A 23,236-nucleotide genomic window follows, 5' to 3' on the forward strand; every position below is an offset into this window, starting at 1 on the left:
GAGTCCTCAGAAAAAAAGTTTCTGAGAATAATTAGTCCTGGGGAAAGGTCACTTCAAGTGAATTCACTTAAATGGGAAGCAACATTTTACAGCAAATAGTGTGTGTGGGTGGGTGGGGGTGTGTGTGTGGATTGGAGCTTTATCTTAAAAAGAACTAAAAATTATGATAGTAAATTTATTTTATTTTATATTTAATCACATTTTGATTATAACTGCAAAAAATGGACTAATTCTTAGAACAGAAAAATGAATCAAGGCTTCTTTGGGGCATCTTTATTCTGAAAAAAAAATTTCTAAGACAGCAAAATATGAAGTCAATCACTTCTTATTTGACCTTCACAAAAAGGTTTTAAGAAAGGTAAATTTTGCAAAATAGTCAAGGGCTTCATCACTTTTCCCCAGAACCTCTCCAAATCCTTTGCATTTCCAATCATTCCCTTCTGAAGCCTTTATTATATCATCATCTTTGTTGATTTTCTCTTTTTCAGTTGTAACCAGACAAACTCTGCCAGACTCATTTCTTGGAGATTTTCTAACAATTACTGAATCAGTCCTCAATCATCACTTTCATTACCTTAGTGAAACCCTGCATCTTTTGCAAGATTGGCAATTTCACTCTGTAACTGGTAGGCACAGTAATCACAGTGACAACATCTGACACTAATGTTGTGGGGGGAGGGGTAGATGCCATGTTAAGCCAGAAGGAGGTGTGAACAGGGGCTAGCTTTGTAAGGATCGATTTGTTAGTGAACATTTCATGTTGGGATGACCCTACGTCACAACTTGTAATTATTGGTACTCCAATAGTAAGTACTCTGATAATGAAGTTCCCTTGCTCCTAAAAATAGGAAGTAGCATTGCGGGTTCAGGTGAAAGGACTCCACTGGGAGAACTGTGATGAGTCCACCACTGGTGAAGGTGGCCAACTGTAAACCGTGTGATGCTGGCTGAAGGACTGACTAAGGTCCCTCCAGGCTCTGGCTTCCAAACCCAGTGTGTTTAAGCCCCAAAGCTGGTCAACACCTAAAGCTAAAATAACTGAAAAGAAACAAAAACATCTGCTTTGTGACTACTGCCACCTACTGAAATTAAGCTTCACTTCCAATTTTACTGTTATCAACACTATAACTGACTCTAGGGGGCAATGCATGGCAGTCTATCACTTGGATAGGTTAGGTTAGCTTAGCTCTAAACAGGTCAGAGGAGCTTTGCAAGGTCTGGCAAGGCTTAAAACCCCTCCTTCCTTTTGGGAGTCTGTTGGGAGATTCTGGATTTGTGTCTGGTTTGGTCTGGACTGGGAGAAGTTTGGCTCTACAAGTCTTCAAGGCTTGCACAGTAATTGGGAAATTCATTCTTGGGATAGGGTGCGTTCTTTCATGTCTGACTTTGCACATGTTCTTTATACTGCTGGCCCACCTCTCCTCCACTGGGCAAACTGTTCTCCTTCAAAATCAAGTTCAAATGTCCCCTCTATAAAGGCTGTCTCCACCTCCCCAAAGTTGTTCTCCCTTTCCTCTGTGTAACATAAGTTTTACTCGGTTCTGTTACAACACTTACCACATGTAACTTAATCCTTTAGTAGTCCATTTCTTCCTCTAGACTAAAGTTTTTGGGTACAACTGTCATGATTTAATCTTGTTAGTACATGTTTCACTACCTAGCACATTGAAGATACTCAATAAACCTTTATTAGTCAGGAGCAAGAAGAACTACAATCCTGCAGCATGTGGAAAAAAACAACATTCACAGAAAGATAGACAAGATGAAAAGGCAGAGGGCTATGTACCAGATGAAGGAACAAGATAAAACCCCAGAAAAACAACTAAATGAAGTGGAGATGGGCAACCTTCCAGAAAAAGAATTCGGAATAATGATAGTGAAGATGATCCAGGACCTTGGAAAAAGAATGGAGGCAAAGATGGAGAAGATGCAAGAAATGTTTAACAAAGACCTAGAAGAATTAAAGAACAAACAAACAGAGATGAACAATACAATAGCTGAAATGAAAACTACACTAGAAGGAATCAATAGCAGAATAACTGAGGCAGAAGAACGGATAAGTGACCTGGAAGACACAACGGTGGAATTCACTGCTGTGAAACAAAATAAAGAAAAAAGAATGAAAAGAAATGAAGACAGCCTAAGAGACCACTGGGACATATTAAATGCAACAACATTCGCATTATAGGGGTCCCAGAAGGAGAAGAGAAAGAGAAAGGACCCGAGAAAATATCTGAAGAGATTATAGTCGAAAACCTCCCTAACATGGGAAAGGAAATAGCCACCCAATTCCAGGAAGCACAGAGAGTCCCATACAGGATAAACCCAAGGAGAAACATGCCAAGACACATAGTAATCAAACTGGCAAAAATTAAAGACAAAGAAATATTATTGAAAGCAGCAAGGGAAAAGCGACAAATAACATACAAGGGAACTCCCATAAGGTTAACAGCTGATTTCTCAGCAGAAACTCTACAAGCCAGAAGGGAGTGGCATGATATACTTAAAGTGATGAAAGGGAAGAAACTACAACCAAGAGTACTCTAGCCGGCAAGGATCTCATTCAGATTCAACGGAGAAATCAAAAGCTTTACAGACAAGCAAAAGCTAAGAGAATTCAGCACCACCAAACCAGCTCTACAACAAATGCTAAAGGAACTTCTCTAAGTGGGAAACACAAGAGAAGAAAAGGACCTACAAAAACAAACCCAAAACAATTAAGAAAATGGTCATAGGAACATACATATCGATAATTACCTTAAACGTGAATGGATTAAATGCTCAAACCAAAAGACACAGGCTTGCCGAATGGATACAAAACCAAGACCCATATATATGCTGTCTACAAGAGACTCACTTCAGACCTAGGGACACATACAGACTGAAAGTGAGGGGATGGAAAAAGGTATTCCATGCCAATGGAAATCAAAAGAAAGCGGGAGTAGCAATACTCATATCAGATAAAATAGACTTTAAAATAAAGAATGTTACAAGAGACAAGGAAGGACACTACATAATGATCAAGGAATCAATCCAAGAAGAAGATATAACAATTATAAATATATATGCACCCAACATAGGAGCACCTCAATACATAAGGCAACTGCTAATAGCTATAAAACAGGAAATCGACAGTAACACAATAATAGTGGGGGACTTTAACTCACTTACACCAATGGACAGATCATCCAAAGTGAAAATAAATAAGGAAACAGAAGCTTTAAATGACACAATAGACCAGAGAGATTTAATTGATATTTATAGGACATTCCACCCAGAAACAGCAGATTACACTTTCTTCTCAAGTGCGCACAGAACATTCTCCAGGATAAATCACATCTTGGGTCACAAATCAAGCCTCAGTAAATTTAAGAAAACTGAAATCATACCATGCATCTTTTCTGACCACAATGCTATGAAATTAGAAATCAGTTACAGGGAACAAAACGTAAAAAACACAAACACATGGAGGCTAAACAATACGCTACTAAATAACCAAGAGATCACTGAAGAAATCAAAGAGGAAATCAAAAAATACCTAGAGACAAATGACAATGAAAACACAATGATCCAAAACCTATGGGATGCAGCAAAAGCAGTTCTAAGAGGGAAGTTTATAGCTATACAAGCCTACCTGAAGAAACAAGAAAAATCTCAAATAAACAATCTAACCTTACACCTAAAGGAACTAGAGAAAGAAGAACAAACAAAACCCAAAGTTAGCAGAAGGAAAGAAATCATAAAGATCAGAGTAGAAATACATGAAATAGAAACAAAGAAAACAATAGCAAGGATCAATAAAACTAAAAGCTGGTTCTTTGAGAAGATAAACAAAATTGATAAACCATTAGCCAGACTCATCAAAAAAAAAAGAGGGAGAGGACTCAAATCAATAAAATTAGAAATGAAAAAGGAGAAGTTACAACAGACACCGCAGAAATACAAAGCATCCTAAGAGACTACTACAAGCAACTTTATGCCAATAAAATGGACAACCTGGAAGAAATGGACAAATTCTTAGAAAGGTATAACCTTCCAAGACTGAACCAGGAAGAAATACAAAATATGAACCGACCAATCACAAGTAATGAAATTGAAACTGTAATTAAAAATCTTCCAACAAACAAAAGTCCAGGACCAGATGGCTTCACAGGCGAATTCTATCAAATATTTAGAGAAGAGCTAACACCCATCCTTCTCAAAGTCTTCCAAAAAATTGCGGAGGAAGGAACACTCCCAAACTCATTCTATGAGGCCACTATCACCCTGATACAAAAACCAGACAAAGATACTACAAAAAAAGAAAATTACAGACCAATATCACTGATGAATATAGATGTAAAAATCCTCAACAAAATACTAGCAAACAAAATCCAACAGCACCTTAAAAGGATCACACACCATGATCAAGTGGGGTTTATTCCAGGAATGCAAGGATTCTTCAATATACGCAAATCAATCAACGTGATACATCATATTAACAAATTGAAGGAGAAAAACCATATGATCATCTCAATAGATGCAGAGAAAGCTTTTGACAAAATTCAACACCCACTTATGATAAAAGCCCTGCAGAAAGTAGTCATAGAGGGAACTTTCCTCAACATACTAAAGGCCATATATGACAAACCCACAGCCAACATTGTCCTCAATGGTGAAAAACTGAAACCATTTCCACTAAGATCAGGAACAAGACAAGGTTGCCCACTCTCACCACTATTATTCAACATAGTTTTGGAAGTGTTAGCCACAGCAATCAGAGAAGAAAAAGAAAAGGAATCCAAATCAGAAAAGAAGAAGTAACACTGTCACTGTCTGCAGATGACATGATACTATACATAGAGAATCCTAAAGATGCTACCAGAAAACTGTTAGAGCTAATCAATGAATTTGGTAAAGTAGCAGGATACAAAATTAATGCACAGAAATCTCTTGCATTCCTATACACTAATGATGAAAAATCTGAAAGTGAAATTGAAAAAACACTCCCGTTTACCATTGCAACAAAAAGAATAAAATATCTAGGAATAAACCTACCTAAGGAGACAAAAGACCTGTATGCAGAAAATTATAAGATACTGATGAAAGAAATTAAAGATGATACAAATAGATGGAGAGATATACCATGTTCCTGGATTGGAAGAATCAACATTGTGAAAATGACTCTACTACCCAAAGCAATCTACAGATTCAATGCAATCCCTATCAAACTACCACTGGCATTTTTCACAGAACTAGAATAAAAAATTTCACAATTTGTATGGAAACACAAAAGACCTCGAATAGCCAAAGCAATCTTGAGAAAGAAAAACGGAGCTGGAGGAATCAGGCTCCCTGACTTCAGACTATATTACAAAGCTACAGTAATCAAGACAGTTTGGTACTGGCACAAAAACAGAAACATAGATAAATGGAACAGGATAGAAAGCCCAAAGATAAACCCATGCACATATGGTCACCTTAGCTTTGATAAAGGAGGCAAGAATATACAGTGGAGAAAAGACAGCCTCTTCAATAAGTGGTGCTGGGAAAATTGGACAGGTACATGTAAAAGTATGAAATTAGAACACTCCCTGACACCATACACAAAAATAAACTCAAAATGGATTAAAGACCTAATTGTAAGGCCAGACACTATCAAACTCTTAGAGCAAAACATAGGCAGAACACTCTATGACATAAATCACAGCAAGATCCTTTTTGACCCAGCTCCTAGAGAAATGGAAATAAAAACACAAATAAACAAATGGGACCTAATGAAACTTAAAAGCTTTTGCACAGCAAAGGAAACCATAAACAAGACCAAAAGACAACACTCAGAATGGGAGAAAATATTTGCAAATGAAACAACTGACAAAGGATCAATCTCCAAGATTTACAAGCAGCTCATGCAGCTCAATAACAGAAAAACAAACAACCCAATCCAAAAATGGGCAGAAGACCTAAATAGACATTTCTCCAAAGAAGATATACAGATTGCCAACAGACACATGAAAGAATGCTCAACATCATTAATCATTAGAGAAATGCAAATCAAAACTACAATGAGATATCATCTCACACCAGTCAGAATGGCCATCATCAAAAAATCTAGAAACAATAAATGCTGGAGAGGGTGTGGAGAAAAGGGAACACTCTTGCACTGTAGGTGGGAATGTAAATTGATACAGCCACTATGGAGAACAGTATGGAGGTTCCTTAAAAAACTAAAAATAGAACTACCATGTGACCCAGCAATCCCACTACTGGGCATATATCCTGAGAAAACCATAATTCAAAAAGAGTCATGTACCAAAATGTTCACTGCAGCTCTATTTACAATAGCCAGGACATGGAAGCAACCTAAGTGTCCATCATCAGATGAATGGATAAAGAAGATGTGGCACATATATACAATGGAATATTACTCAGCCATAAAAAGAAATGAAATGGAGGTATTTGTAGTGAGGTGGATGGAGTTAGAGTCTGTCATACAGAGTGAAGTAAGTCAGAAAGAGAAAAACAAATACAGTATGCTAACACATATATATGGAATGTAAGGAAAAAAAAAAAAGGTCATGAAGAACCTAGTGGCAAGATGGTAATAAAGACACAGACCTACTAGAGAACGGACTTGAGGATATGGGGAGGGGGAGGGGTAAGATGTGACAGGGTGAGAGAGTGGCATGGACATATATACACTACCAAATGTAAAATAGATAGCTAGTGGGAAGCAGCCGCATAGCACAGGGAGATCAGCTTGGTGCTTTGTGACCACCTAGAGGGGTGGCATAGGGAGGGTGGGAGGGAGGGAGATGCAAGAGGGAAGAGATATGGGAACATATGTATATGTATAACTGATTCACTTTGTTATAAAGCAGAAACTAACACACCATTGTAAAGCAATTATACTCCAATAAAGATGTTTAAAAAAAAAAACCATATGATCATCTCAATAGATGCAGAAAAAGCTTTTGACAAAATTCAACACCCATTTCTGATAAAAACTCTCCAGAAAGTGGGCATAGAGGGAAACTACCTCAACATAATAAAGGCCATATATTACAAGCCCACAGCAAACATCATTCTCAATGGTGAAAAACTGAAAGCATTTCCTCTAAGATCAGGAACAAGAAAAGGATGTCCACTCTCACCACTATTATTCAACATAGTTTTGGAAGTCCTAGCCACGGCAATCAGAGAAGAAAAAGAAAAGGAATACAAATTGGAAAAGAAGAAGTAAAACTGTCACTGTTTGCAGATGACATGATACTATACATACAGAATCCTAAAGATGCCACCAGAAAACTACTAGAGCTAATCAATGAATTTGGTAAAGTTGCAGGATACAAAATTAATGCACAGAAATCTCTTGCATTCCTATACACTAATGATGAAAAACCTGAAAGAGAAATTAAGGAAACACTCCCATTTACCACTGCAACAAAAAGAATAAAATACCTAGGAATAAACCTACCTAGGGAGACAAAAGACCTGTATGCAGAAAACTATAAGACACTGATGAAAGAAATTAAAGATGATACCAACAGGTGGAGAGATATACCATGTTCTTAGATTGGAAGAATCAACATTGTGAAAATGAGTATACTACCCAAAGCAATCTACAGATTCAATGCAATCCCTATCAAATTACCAACGGCATTTTTTACGGAACTAGAACAAAAAATCTTAAAATTTGTTTGGAGACACAAAAGACCCCGAATAGCCAAAGCAGTCTTGAGGGAAAAAAACAAGAGCTGGAGGAATCAGACTCCCTGACTTCAGACTAGACTACAAAGCAACAGTAATCAAGACAATATGGTACTGGCACAAAAACAGAAACACAGATCAACGGAACAAGATAGAAAGCCCAGAGATAAACCCATGCACCTATGGTCAACTAATCTATGACAAAGGAGGCAAGGATATACAATGGAGAAAAGACAGTCTCTTCAATAAGTGGTGCTGGGAAAACTGGACAGCTACATGTAAAAGAATGAAATTAGAATACTCCCTAACACCATACCCAAAAATAAACTCAAAATGGATTCGAGACCAAAATGTAAGACCAGACACTATAAAACTCTTAGAGGAAAACATAGGAAGAACACTCTTTGACATAAATCACAGCAAGATCTTTTTTGATCCACCTCCTAGAGTAATGGAAATAAAAACAAAAATAAACAAATGGGACCTAATGAAACTTAAAAGCTTTTGCACAGCAAGGAAACCATAAACAAGATGAAAAGACAACCCTCAGAATGGGAGAAAATATTTGCAAATGAATCAAAAGACAGAGGATTAATCTCCAAAATATATAAACAGCTCATGCAGCTCAATATTAAAAAAACAAACAACCCAATTCAAAACTGGGCAGAAGACCTAAATAGACATTTCGCCAAAGAAGACATACAGATGGCCAGGGAGCACATGAAAAGCTGCTCAGCATCACTAATTATTAGAGAAATGCAAATCAAAACTACAATGAGGTATCACCTCACACCAGTTAGAATGGGCATCATCAGAAAATCTACAAAAAACAAATGCTGGAGAGGGTGTGGAGAAAAGGGAACCCTCTTGCACTGTTGGTGGGAATGTAAATTGATACAGCCACTATGGAGAACAGTATGGAGGTTCCTTAAAGAACTAAAAATAGAATTACCATATGACCCAGCAATCCCACTACTGGGCATATACCCAGAGAAAACCATAATTCAATAAGACACATGCACCCCAATGTTCATTGCAGCACTATTTACAATAGCCAGGTCATGGAAGCAACCTAAATGCCCGTCGACAGACGAATGGATAAAGAAGATGTGGTACATATATCCAATGGAATATTACTCAGCCATAAAAAGGAATGAAATTGGGTCATTTCTAGAGACGTGGATGGATCTAGAGACTGTCATACAGAGTGAAGTCAGAAAGAGAAAACAAATATGATATGTTAGCACATATATGTGTAACCTAGAAAAAAAGGTACAGATGAACCAGTTTGCAGGGCAGAAATTAAGACACAGATGTAGAGAATAAACGTATGGACACCAAGGGGGGAAAGCGGTGGTGGGGTGGGGGTGGTGGTGTGATGAATTGGGCGATTGGGATTGACATGTGTACACTGATGTGTATAAAACTGATGACTAATAAGGACCTGCTGTATAAAAAAATAAATTAAATTTAAAAATTAAAAAAAAAACCTTTATTAAATGAATGAATAAATACCATGATCATGCCAAATGGCCCAAATTATATCAGCCTCCTGAATTTAGGGTTTTTTTGTTTGTTCTTATTGAAGTATAGTTGATTTACAATGTTGTGTTAATTTCTGCTGTACAGCAAAGTGATTCAGTTATACATATATATATATTCTTTTTCATATTATTTTCCATTGTGGTTTATTACAGGATACTGAATATAGTTCCCTGTGCTATACAGTAGGACCCTGTTGTTTTGGTAGAGCTATTTGACTCTTTGAACTCTAATCATGTATAGTTTTGTTAAAGGTAAAAACTGAAAATAGAAAAAAGATAATACAAGTAGAAATTTTAGTATTTTTTTCTTGACCTCCACTTTGAAAACCCTAACAATAAGCTCCAGCATTAACAGCAGGAGCTGTGCCCCTGGAGCCCATCACAGAGTCTGGGGTGTGAACATAAACCTTTAGGAAGCAAATGAATGAAGAGGAACAGACAAAAACAAATTTTCTTAAGATCTTTCAAGTCATCTTATTATTTAGCCCCTATCATACAGATATGATCTAATTTGTTTAAGATTGACATGGAGATAGACAAGTTATTTCCATACCTTGCATATCGATTTTTCCGTGGAAAAACAAGTAGACTCTGGAAAATGGGATTGATATGTTCATAAGAGATAGCAGCTTAATCTTACACATCAGAGACCACCATCATAGTTAATTTGGGATTCTACATTTTGATTTGAGAAGTGGAATATTATAAAATGCTGGCTTTCAACTGGGAAAGGGAACATAAGAGAATCACAAGGGCGGGAATGCTGAGGAAGGGTACCTGTAGTTTGAAGAAAAAGCACTGTTCATTTAAGAACCACTGGTATTTATGTGAAGCAGTGAAAGTAGAGTCAAGAGGGTGGTTTGTGGTTCTGGCTTTGCCAATTACCTAACCAAGTAACTTGGTCTCAATTTCATGTTAAATGCAGAGGGCTGCACTTGATGGTCACTAAGATTATAATTAAGTCTAAAAATTGTTGTATGTTCCACCAATATTCTGAATGGCAAAGGCAGGTCAGACTGATCTAGACAAGGAAACTCTTTCATCTTTAAAATAGAAATAAAAACATTTTGGAAAAGAAAATAATATTTGATTTGGGCTTTGAGATTTACCAATTAAATAATATATAATTCAATTTGTTGAGTAAAATCAGTGTACTGGATACAGTTTCTTTACATGAAAATGCCATGGTGTTTTTATTTAGGCTCCTTGCCAACAGCCTCCCTGATTCATAAATTCTATTTTAGATGCTATTTTCTCTTCCTGATCTCTATGTGGCTAGAAAAAAAAGGATGTATGCTTAGGTAATAAATGATGATACTCGTCTCTTACTTTTTCTCATGTTCATTTCTATGGTCTACTGCAATTATGTTTCTTTACTGAGGATGGCTAAAAATGTACCTGCAGCAACAGCTTGTAAATGCAAGGTAAATGCTTGATTAGCTGTAATTAGGGGCTCATGAAAATAAATACCAGGTGATAGTTTGCACTATTCATCAAAGAGCATTAATGGAGGTGAGGGAGAGCATAATTTTTTTTCCTTTTAAAAAAATAACCAAATGAGGAAAAGTCATCAATAATGCTACCACTTACAGAAAGCCACCTTTAATAGACTGCATCATTAATAGTGTCTTCCTAATCCTTTTCCTGGAGCTATAGCAAACATAGTGGTCCAGAGACACATTTCAAAGGCTTAGCACACACACAATCTTTCACATACATAAAAGTCTGTATGTGCCACAGCTGATCTAGGGAGGAGACACAGCCCCTGCCAGAGATGATGCCCAGAGCAGAGAGGAAGAAATTCTTTGGCTTCTTCCTTTCTTTTTTCTTCGGATTCCTAGTAGTGCTGACCCCAGCCAGAAGCCAGCTGACATGAGAGTCTGGAAAATGCTGGTTGCAGAGGGGAATCCCAGTCAACCAGAGCGAGGCATAAACAAGCACAGGATCAGCACAGTACCCCTATGCTACTCAGCATTCATTCCCATCCTTCTACCCATCCTTAACTCTCTGAAACGACTTCCTGCTTGTACCTAACACAGAATGGTAGTGTAAGTGCCTGACATTAGGCTTTTGATTGTTGAGGCATCCATTTCAAAAGATATATATCTTGAATAGCATATTACCAGTTGTCTGACACAGCTATTGGCAAAACAACCAGATAAGGAATTAGGCTATCACCACCAATGAAGTTCCCTCTTTCAGCAAGACCTGGGTAATCTAGATAACTGACCACTTGAGTGACCCCACTTCTCCCTTCCTGCATCCCAATTCTCATTCTTATACTTGAAATTAGCCAATGAAAAGTGAACCCATGAAACCCTAGACACCCCACTCTGGGATCCTAATAAATGAATAATACAAGCAGAAGTTTTAGTATTTTTTCTTGACCTCCACTTTGAAAACCTTAACAATAAGCTCCAGCATTAATAGCCCAGAGTACTGGGCACTGTTATCTCTTATCCTTTTGCATACTTGTTTCCCTGGCCTCAGCTATTTCCTCACACCTGATCAGTATTCTCCCAAATACTTAAGGAGAACCCACAAGTCTCTGGGTTTCTCTCTGAGTGCAATTCTCTCCTCTTTGGAAGCCTGTCCTGAGAACTCTTGCCTGAACTGGAAGTCCTCTCTGTTATCATTTGTATTAATTTCTTACTTCCATTGCCCAAGGTTAATTTGTTCTTTTTCTAACCTTTTGAATAGAACGTTTAATTCATGTAACATCACTCTTTCTTATTTATAATATTCTTTTTATCACAGCTTTAACCATAACTCGTAAATTTTGCCATATAGGATTTTTCTTATCATTGCTTTCATTTTCTCTGTAGAAAAATGTTTTAAATCCCCAAAGGGTTGGGGTATTATTGTTGGATCATTTACACCATTGTTATTATTAACATGTGGTTTCCCACATTATGACTAAAGGCTGTGGGAAAGCATATCCCACAGTAGTTAACAGCTTTCATTCTTGAGTCAGAAGGCTGGAGTTTAAATTCCTGCTCTTTTTCTGGCTATATGACATTGGGCAGAGTATTTAATCTAAGGCTCAATTTCTTCACTTGTAAAATTGAGATAATAATAATACCTATCTCAGATGGTTTTCCTGAGAATTAAATTACGATAATTCATGTAAAACCTTTAGCACATAGTAAGTATTCAACAAATCTTAGTTAATTTATATTTGGGGGAATTTATAGACGGTCCTTTGTGGTCACCTTTTGCTGTTCAAGTGGCACTTGCAATAATTAAATAAAGATGTTCTCTGTGGGCATAAAATTCAATATGGCAGCACATGCTCTTGATCCTAGCTCCATAACCCCTTGGCCCGCTCTGAATTTGCCTGCAGCTGTAGGTGACAGTGTGCTGACAGTCTCTTCAAGGACCTATACATCCCTGCTTCTCTACGTGAAGGTACCCAGCAGGGTTTGCGACTTAAAACCCTCAGAGGTAATTCTTAACCAGTTAGGGATGGGAGAAATTGGATAAACACCCTGTCTTTTCTGTCCCTGGAGAGAACAAATCTAAGGTGCATTTCACATGTTCCTCAGAGAATCCTCAGAGGAACTGAGCTTCAGTTACCCACGGGGAAACCTGCTCTCTTATGAATCCTGATGGGGTTTTCCTCCTTCTGTCTCACCGTCCCTGCTCTCTTTCTTGTGCTTCCTGAGACGACCTCCTAAATAAACCAGCTGCACCAAGACCTTGCACAGAATCTGCCTTTTGGAGGAACACAGACTAACACAGATACATATGTATTAAATTATCCTAGTAATTGTATTGTTCACATCTTCTAAGGAGTGCTTCTTAAATCTCATTTCATATTATATTCAACTGGAGAAAAATATATTTCTGGAGATTGTCAGGTAAAAAAACAAATCCAGATTTAGTAAGGAGAGATTTTATTCAAAAGGATTACTGCAAAGAGGGGCAGCATGGACCTTTGCACTAAGGGGAGGAGAGCTATTGCAATAGGGAGAGGCTCTGACCATAAGACCTCAAAGATTAGGCAAAAAGTTTTTCTTTTATACAGAGGAGTAAATAAGACTAGAAAGAACCAGGTGTGGAGGAGTGGGGTAAAAGAGTGATGTTGGGGAGAGGGAATTTCCCCCTCTACCCTTCTTGAGTTCCTGTGTCTGGACTAATAATAAAGTTGACACAAAGATTAACAGGAAAAAAAGAAACCAATTTTAATTTGTGCACACCAAGGTTTCATAGAAATGGGACCTAAGAAGTGGCCAAAGCAGGCAGTTTTTAAATTTTTTAAACAAAGAAACAATAAATTTGTGAGGAATTGACAGAACAAAGAAACTTAGGCTTTGGGTGCTTAATGAGTAAGGAATTTAAGCATAGTTTGGGTTTGGGTAGTAAATTAGTAAAGAAGTAACAAAGTTTTCTTATATAGGCTTCTCAGTCCTGAATTCCCTATCTCTGGTGATAAGAATTACCTTTCTACAGGGAGGGGAAACTTTCATAGGGATATTTATTTCCTGTTTTCAGGGGACAGAGAGAAAGGTCAAAGTGTCCCTTTTGCATGGGTCATTTCTTAAGTAACTTTAATTCAAAAATAATCAACATGCCATTGTGGTGTATTTTGGGGTGGTCTGCCCTGGGCCCCAACAGTGACCTGATGGGAGTAGATCAGAAAATGTTTTACCCTGAGGCCAGCCTTTTCTCAGGAGAGGTTGTTAAGGATGTTGACTTAAAGAAAAATGCACAACATGAGAGTTGTGAGTTTAAGTTTTTTTCAGGGTCTTACTGAGGACTATAGCCTGGGAGCCAGCCATTCAGTAGCTCTGAGTAAACTGCTCCAAAGAGGTAGGAGAGAAGCCAGTATTTTTATGAATTTTTTGGCTAAGACATATACACAACTCAAGCATACATCTTGGCAAAAGATTAACACAAAAAAATTTTAAAAAGATTAACGTTAATCGCAAACAAAATCAAGTTAATGATTTTAATGCTTTTCCATGTATGGGAAGATGCAAGAAGCTGGGGTCATTGGAATTCTTCCTGAGATATGCATCTTAGCTATCTAGGGGCCCATTGATTCAAAGAACAGAGTGCCTCATTTTGTTTTTTCATCCTGAATTCCCCTCAAGGCCCATTGTGCACTGTCAGTGGGTGACTGCAGTGGGTTGTGACCTCACCCTTGTAGAACTGGATGGTGAGTTACACTCTTCATTCTTTTTTTGCTCACAAGGAGGACTGTGTGCTGGCTCAGATTGAGTGTGGGCTAAAGCTTAGGGACCTTGGAGAAAAGAATCTTAACCGAAGTTTAACAAGCATTTTGTTCTGATTGGTCAATGGGGACAAGCAGTTCTGTTAATCATTTATGAGGCCAAGAATGGGAACTTAGAGGGTCTGTGTCTAGTCTTGTCATAGGTAAAAAAGGGGGCACACGTGTCTTACCTAAGTCATATGGAAGAGGATGGTTCTTTGTAGTCTTTTCCAGAACACAAAAGAGGCTCTGTGTGTACGCGCACATGTGTGTGTGTGTGTGTGTGTGTGTGTGTGTGTCTTTCTTTAACTGTCCCTGTTTTCCAGGAGCACATGGCTCAGGTAAAATTCAACATTGTCAGGATGAAGACTGGACTACAATATTTTCTAGAAGCTCCCCAGGTAATGTATAGATTACAATAAAAGAATTGAGAGACACATCAACTAATCAAAACGTCTGGACCTTATTCAAATCCTAATTCAAACAAAACTATTTGTAAAAATGACCTTTATAAAACAGTTGGGAATTTTAATACTGAATCTTTGATGAAGTTAAGGAATTACTGCTATTTTTTAGGTGGGATAATGATATTGTACCTATGAATTTTTAATTTTTTAAAAAAGTGATAATGGTATTGTCAATGCAATCCCTATCAAACTACCAATGGCATTTTCCACAGAACTAGAACAAAAAATTTCACAATTTGTGTGGAAACACAAAAGACCCCAAATAGCCAAAGTAATCTTGAGAAAGAAAAATGGAGCTGGAAGAATCAGGCTCCTGGACTTCAGACTATACTGCAAAGCTACAGTAATCAAGACAGTATGGTACTGGCACAAAAACAGAAATATAGACCAATGGAACAGGATAGAAACCCAGAGATAATCCCACGGACATATGGTCACCTTTTCTTTGATAAAGGAGGCAAGAGTATACAGTGGAGCAAAGACAGCCTCTTCAATAAGTGGTGCTGGGAAAACTGGACAGCTACATGTAGAAGAATGAAATTAAAACACTCCCTAACACCATACACAAAAATAAACTCAAAGTGGATTAAAGACCTAAATGTAAGGCCAGACACTATAAAACTCTTAGAGCAAAACATAGGAAGAACACTCCATGACATAAATCACAGCAAGATCCTTTTTGACCCACCTCCTAAAGAAATGGAAATAAAAACAAAAATAAACAAATGAGACCTAATGAAACTTAAAAGCTTTTGCACAGCAAAGGGAACCATAAACAAGACATAAGATAACCCTCAGAAAGGGAGAAAATATTTGCAAATGAAACAACTGACAAAGGATTAATCTCCAAAATATACAGGCAGCTCATGCAGCTCAATATCAAAAAAACAAACAACCCAATCCAAAACTGGACAGGAGATCTAAATAGACATTTCTCCAAAGAAGATATACTGATTGCCAACAGACACATGAAAGAATGCTCAACATCATTAATCATTAGAGAAATGCAAATCAAAACTACAATGAGATATCATCTCACACCGGTCAGAATGGCCATCATCAAAAAATCTACAAACGATAAATGCTGGAGAGGGTGTGGAGAAAAGGGAACCCCCTTGCACTGTTGGTGGGAATGTAAATTGATACAGCCACTATGGAGAACACTATGGAAGTTCCTTAAAAAACTAAAAACAGAACTACCATATGACCTAGCAATCCTGCTACTGGGCATATACCCTGAGAAAACCATAACTCAAAAGGAGCCATGCACCACAATGTTCATTGCAGCACTATTTACAATAGCCAGGACATGGAAGCAACCTAAGTGTCCATCGACAGATGAATGGATAAAGAAGATGTGGCACATATATACAATGGAATATTACTCAGCCGTAAAAAGAAAAGAAATTGAGTTATTTGTAGTGAGGTGGATGGACCTAGAGTCTGTCATACAGAGTGAAGTAAGTCAGAAAGAGAAAAACAAATACCATATGCTAGCACATATATATGGAATCTAAAAAAAAAAAGAGGTTCTGATGAACTTAGGGGCAGGACAGGAATAAAGATGCAGATGTAGAGAATGGACTTGAGGACACGGGGAGGGGGTAGGATAAGCTAGGATGAAGTGAGAGAGTAGCATTGACATATATACACTACCAAATGTAAAATAGATAGCTAGTAGGAAGCAGCTACATAACACAGGGAGATCAGCTTGGGGCTTTGTGACCACCTAGAGGGGTGAGATAGCGAGGGTGGGAAGGAGACACAAGAGGGAGGAGATATGGTGATATATGTATGCATATAGCAGATTCACTTTGTTATACAGCAGAAACTAACCCAACATTGTAAAGCAATTATACTCCAATAAAGATGTAAAAAAAATAAAACTTACTGAGACTTGTTCGTAGCGTATTAAAAATAAAAAAAGTGATAATGGTATTGTCATTATATTTTTTAAAAAGAATCCTTATATTTTAGAGATACTCATTGGAGGAAATGTGTGTAGGTTAAATGATATGATTTCTGGGATTTGCTTCAGTATCATATAGAAGGGGAAAAAGTGGGTGGGGAAAGTTGGCCGTGAATTGGTAACTGTCGAAGTTGGGTGATGTGGGTCATGTGGGTTCATTAGATTAGTCTGTCTACTCTTGCATATGTTTGAAATAAAAAAGCTTTTCTAAGGAAGCTCCCTAATTGTTCTTAATAGGCAGCCCATGTTGAAAACTGCTTTTTATATCCTTACTTATTTTTAGTCTGCTCAATTGCCAAGACCTGAAAGAGGTCTGTTAAGGGTTCCCCTTCCATGGCTATTGCATTTCTATCCATTTCCCCTTGTATTTTCTGCAATGCTTCATTTCTATAATTCATTGCTTTATTGTTTGTCACATTAAGGTTTATGAAAGATTTCCTTTTCCTTGCCATGAAAAAAATGTTCATGGCAAAAGTAAAGAAAAAAAATCAAGTAGTATAAAAAGGTATACAGTGAAAAATAGATTTCCCTTTCAACTCAGATTCCCAACTTTCAGTCCCTCTGCCGAGTGTCAGACACAATTATCAATTTCCTCTGTCTCCATCAAGAAATAGTCAATGTGTATGTGAACACATATATGTACATATGTACACATACTTGGAAGGCAGCTATGCTCACCACTATACCACCAATGCCATATTCAGGTACATATACTTGAATGTCATACACACACACACATACACACAATTGGGACCAAAGGATTTTACATTCTGTTAGACTTCTTGCATTTATCACTTAAATCTTGTACAGAAAATGGAAAACTATACACTGTGGTCAACCCTGCAGCATTACTGATTCTGTTTCTATGAGAGCTATTTTACAACTCTGTAAATTATAGATAACTGATAACAAGGCAGAATAACTCCTATCTACAGACATATCAATTCCGTCAGGTACAGGGACAACCTCCCCCACCGGTAGTAAACCAGTGTGGCCCTCATTTGCACATCCATTTCAACCTTCCTTTATTGCACATGAATCTGTGTTTCTTGACTTCTCCTTTGAGCCAGTTATGACATCTGACTAGCCCTCCTCAGTATAAAAGTCCTTCCATGTCCCTGTTTCTTGATTGTGGGGAAAAGGCTTCAGTCTCACAGGCCTTCCCCACGTTCCAGAAAGCTGGCTCAAGCAGTTAATGATTAGGAAAAGAGAGTCACAGGACTCCTGGTTCCTCCTGAAGGAATATAGATAACAATCTGATCCATATCTTTGAGTTATTCTGCAGAAACTGAGACCCTCACCCAGGTGGAGGATGGTGACTACATGCTGACCACAAACACTAGACCCCAGACTGGTTGGAACCAGAAGGCTGAGATTCCTAACACATCACCCTGTTACCTCACCACCAACCAATCAGAAGAAGGTTCAGGAGCTGATCAGGCATCCCACGACCCTATCCCCTAACAATATCTTTTAAAACCCTTGCCTGGAAGCCATTGGGGAGTTCGGGTCTTTTGAGCACAAGCAGCCCATTCTCCTTGCTTGGCCCTTGCAATAAACCTTTCTCTGTTCCAAAAGCTGACGTTTTCGTTTGTTTGGCCTCACTGTTCATTTTATATCTGCATGAGAGTCATGATTTTACTTTTTTTTTTTTTAAGAATTATCCTTTAACAGCATTTCACATATAGGCTGAACATACAACTCTGGGATTTAAGGAAAATCCAACTTTACTTCTGTCCCTCATTGTCCAGTGTGAATAACTGTCTGGATGTATCAACTCATTTAATTGGTCCCAGTCATTTGCTTCAACAATGCATCAATAAATATTCTTTTACTTGTATTTTTAAGTTAAATGTAATTGCACTTGTAGGATGAATTTCTAGAAGAGAAACTGCTAAATCACCCTCCAAGGAGATTATACCAATTTACCCTCCCACGAAGAGTCTCTAAAATGATGGGTTTTCCACATTCTCTGAACACAGTATATTATCAAACTTTTAGATCTTTTCCAATCTGGTAGGTGAAAAATGGAATCTTATTTAAATATGTATTTCCTTCATTATGAATGAGATTAAACACATTTTCATACAATGTAAGCCATTAATTTTCTTTTTCTATAAGCTGCCTATTTATGTCCTTTGCTCATTTTTTTCCATAGTGTTTTGGTATTGTTCATATTAACTTGTATGCTCTCTTGGTATATTAAGGAAATTGGCCCTTTGTCATGTGTGTTGCAAATATATTTTCCCATTGTGGTGCTGGGGTACCATGAAGAGATGGGGCAAGACAAGCGTAGTACAACTCAGTGGACTGAGAATATAGCTGCATCTAGAAAGGCTGCAACTCTCCAGCCCTCTAGATGTGACTGAGCTGTTACCTTCTCATTCACAACCGCTCAGCTATGAAGATCTAATTGAAGTGCAAGAAAAAGAGTGCACTGAAAAGTTACCATGGAAACTACCCCTCCCACAGCATTTAGCATTCAAAGGCTTCTGCAGGCATTCATGTACAACAGATTAGCAAAGAAAGATTTCCAGACTCACAACCCTAATTTTGAATGCAGTTTAAAGGTGTTTGGAGGCATAAAGAATACCTGTGGTTTCTATAGGGAGATTACCAGGAAAATAATTGTCTTGGGTTCTAGCTTCTGTGGAGGATAATTTGTTGAGACATTAGAGGGTACTTTATTTTTGCAGCAGTCTTCCCTCCTTCCCCCATCTTCTGCTGATGGTTGCCAGTCCATAGTGCTTGCTGATCTCAGGAGTGGTTTGTAATAGCGGTCCTGAAGCTTAAAGACTACCTCTTGTCTTGCCTTTAATGAAAGCCCAAGCTCACTGAAGAGCTTAAGCTGCAAATCTAGGTGGGAAAGGGTGTACAGGGGGAAAAATCCATACTCTTTGTAGGGCAGAGAGGTCAGTGAAAGCAGGAAGAGAGGTTCTACAAAGAGTAAAGACCTGTGACCACTGTTGAAAGCATCCCGGTTGGTGACAGACCCTGGTCAATGATGGCTGCATATCTTAGAAGGGTGGGGCCCTAGGCACTAGGATTTCCAGCTATAACAAAAAACCCCAGTCCCAGTGGAGGAAAAGAACAGAGGCCTGGCCACTTTCAAAGGACACTGGGCACCTCAGAACTAACCATTGTGGCCTGAGGATTGTTGGTGCCTCCCCGTATGACTCCTGGTCATTCGTCAGTGACCTAACGGTGGATCAAGGTAGTCAGGGGAGTCTTAACAATAACTGAGGTTGACTTTTCCATCATTTTGGCTGTCTGGGAGCTCAGAATTATAAATAATTTCAATAAGCTAATATGATATACTTATATGTCAAAGTTTTGGAGTAAGATTCACATACACTGTACTTTTTTGGACTAGTATTTTAGGAAGCCTCAGGCAGTTCAGCTCCTGTACAAAAATTCCACCACAAAAAAGTACATTTGTGGGACTTCCCTGGTGGTCCAGTGGCAAAGAATCCGTTTCCAATGCAGGGGACGCAGGTTCGATCCCTGGTCTCGGAACTAAGATTCCACATGCCGCAGAGGAACTAAGCCCGCACACTACAACGAAGAGCCCCCGCAGCGCAACAAAAGATCCTGCATGCTGCAACAAAGACCCGACGCAGCCAAAAATAATAAATAAATTAATAAATAAATAAAAATTTTTAAAAAGTACATTTGTGATGTAGGTTTAATTTTTTTTGTCCACTTAGTAAATACTTATAAATGCATTCATTTTGCTTTATTTTCTTTTATTCCCACAATCAATTACGGTTTTTTCTGGGAGTGAATAGGCTTTCTAAAAACGTACTTTGATTATGACATTTTCTCAGTAGGAAATACGTACCAAGGATTTTAAGGTCTGACTTGTCACACATTAGAGCCAGTGAGGTGCAAAATCAGGGATGGCTTGTATAGTTCTCTACTGCCCTCCAGTGGGAAGCTAGACAAGGTCAAAACATTTTTGGAACGGAAGAAACTGATTTCTATTTCTAATATTGGCGTGCAAAAATATAGACAGAAAGAAGTAAAAAGAACTAAAGGATACTTTTTTCCCAGTGTGTTCAGAAATAAGTTAACGTTGAATAAGGAGTCACTCAGTAAAGCCTTCTAAGACTGTATTTAAACCTGAGGATTTGCTGACAAGACATAAACTAGCATACAACTTTTGACATAAACATCTTAAGCATTCTGAGTCTCTAGGTTTACTTATATAATATTGTTTCACTTACGCATGTTTATTTAATTATGATCTTATAGTCTATTATATATCATAACACCCTATTTCTTTAAGGAAGCATTATTTTAGAGAATCATTAAAGAATTATAAGGACATAACGCAGCCTCTCAATTTCTCCATGAAGCTGGTTGATATCATGACAGGCTTGCATTACAAAGTTTATTTAGCACTTCCACATTACCTGCATGAGGCTTAAAATTTTATTCTTTTTAAAATTCATCTTTAAAATATCCAAATTAATGCATTAAGCACTAGCAGACAGTAGTAGCTGCGAACCAAGGCACTACGACTGTGTGCTTTTAAACAAATTTTCAAAACATATTAATTCCTCTTAAACAAATAAAACAAAAAACATGAAAACATTCATGTCTCCCCCCAATGGGGGTTTGGTTCAAAGACATACCTGGTCACCTTCACTTCCTTCAGTAAATGGATTGATCATGGAGCCAGAGAACATGTATTTAAACATGTGGACAAATCTGTTAAAAGGCCTTATCATTTCATGAATCTTTTTCCAGGCTGTTGAAAACAAGAAAGTAGGCAAGAACAAAAGATGAAATTTCAAGCTGGTTTGAAAACTTTAAAAAGTGATAGAGCCTACATTATATAAAACAGGAGAAAATCTATCCTGGGAAATTACAACATTTTGGTAATGTTATTATAACATTCTGGCAATGTTTCCTGAGCAAGGTGATGATTAAAAATAATACCTAAAGTATACTGAATATTTCCTACCTACCAGGTACTGTGGTAAGGTTATTTCATAAGAACCATATGAAATAGGTACTGTTGTGATTCCATTTTATAGATTTAAAAAACTGAAGATGTAAGAAGTTAATTGAAAGGTAACTGACAGAGGGAAGGGTCAACCTCCAGAGTAAGATTTAACAAGAACCAGTCTGAATTATTTGGAAGTAGAAGCCTTCTAGAACTCTTATTTACTTTTAAAATCGATTGTATTTTTATTTAATACGTATGTGGATTTTTTTTCAGGATGTTAAAGTTTTCATGTTGCCTAGGACTTTAAACAGAGGTCTCAAAAACTGAGAAAAATACAGTAGGTGTCGAGGCTTCTTACATTTTGAATAAAGGTACCAATCTTCCTATGGAGAAAATTCTAAGAGACTGATGAAGGAATTCTGCCAGGATAAGCCTCCTGACAGTTACACAAGAAAAGACAAAGAATTAAATGGAGATTGAAGAAGCTGATGATGAGACTATCTTTGTAAAGTTGTGAAAGTGCTGTGACATTTCCCCTCCTCATGGAGAAGGGAGGGTGCATTAGTTATTTATTGCTGCATAATAAATTATCCCACAACAACAAACATTTATTATCTCACACAGTTTCTGCAGTGGCATGAATTTGGGAGCAGTTTAGCTGAATAGTGCTGCCTCAGAGTTTCTCACCAAGTTGCAGTCAAGATGTCATCGGATTAATCAAGCTGAGGTCACATGCATACACTCTTGCTATAAGAAGGCTAGAAAAACTGAGTAACTGTCTTTCTCACTTTCTGTAAGCAGTGCTCACCACCACCAAGACACATAGTGGGGAATTCCCCAAACACAGAAAGAGAACTCAAATGATGGACAGCAGAAAATAAAGCCACAAAAATAGCAAATGTAAAGTCATCCCTTTGGCTGCCCAACACCAATATAACCACTGCTTTCAATGCTTATACTTCAAAAAAAGTTGTCACTTAAAACAGTGCAACTATCCTTTACACAGTCAAAGATGCACTCACTCTGTCACCCTCCAAAAGAGTCAACCCAATGTTTCATCAATTACCACATCCATCATCCATTTCTAAGTCTACAATCTCTAGTTGCTATCTTTTCCTCTGCAACTTACTAAATAATGAAGTTTACCAACAATAGCACACCCCACATATAATAGTGAAGTAAAGGGTAAAGAAAGAAAATAAGTTAAAACACTTAAAAGTATACATGATACATCAAGAAAGGAAAGGAAACATGACTGCTCTCATTTCTTCCCCTGATCATGAGAATTTCACTTCCCTTTATGACTTCCTTTTTCCACCAGCTATTCTGTTGTCCCTTTACCTTCAACCAATACCTTCATTTCTAAGGGATCTGAGTGTTTGATGGACCTATCTGTTT

General features: G+C 37.7%; 1 protein-coding gene across 1 annotated transcript in view; it reads right to left on the bottom strand.

Annotated features, from left to right (window-relative positions):
- The window catches only part of SCN11A (sodium voltage-gated channel alpha subunit 11), a 166,074-nt gene that overhangs the window by 140,660 nt on the left and 2,178 nt on the right, over window positions 1–23,236 (bottom strand). Inside the window, exon 3 of the mRNA XM_082348288.1 lies at window positions 21,522–21,637. Coding sequence (XP_082204414.1) covers window positions 21,522–21,637 — 116 coding nt within the window. The remainder of the gene's footprint in view (window positions 1–21,521; window positions 21,638–23,236) is intronic.

Source organism: Balaenoptera borealis, assembly GCF_965194805.1.
Source record: "Balaenoptera borealis genome assembly, chromosome: 12".
Classification (NCBI taxonomy): Eukaryota; Metazoa; Chordata; class Mammalia; order Artiodactyla; family Balaenopteridae; genus Balaenoptera; species Balaenoptera borealis.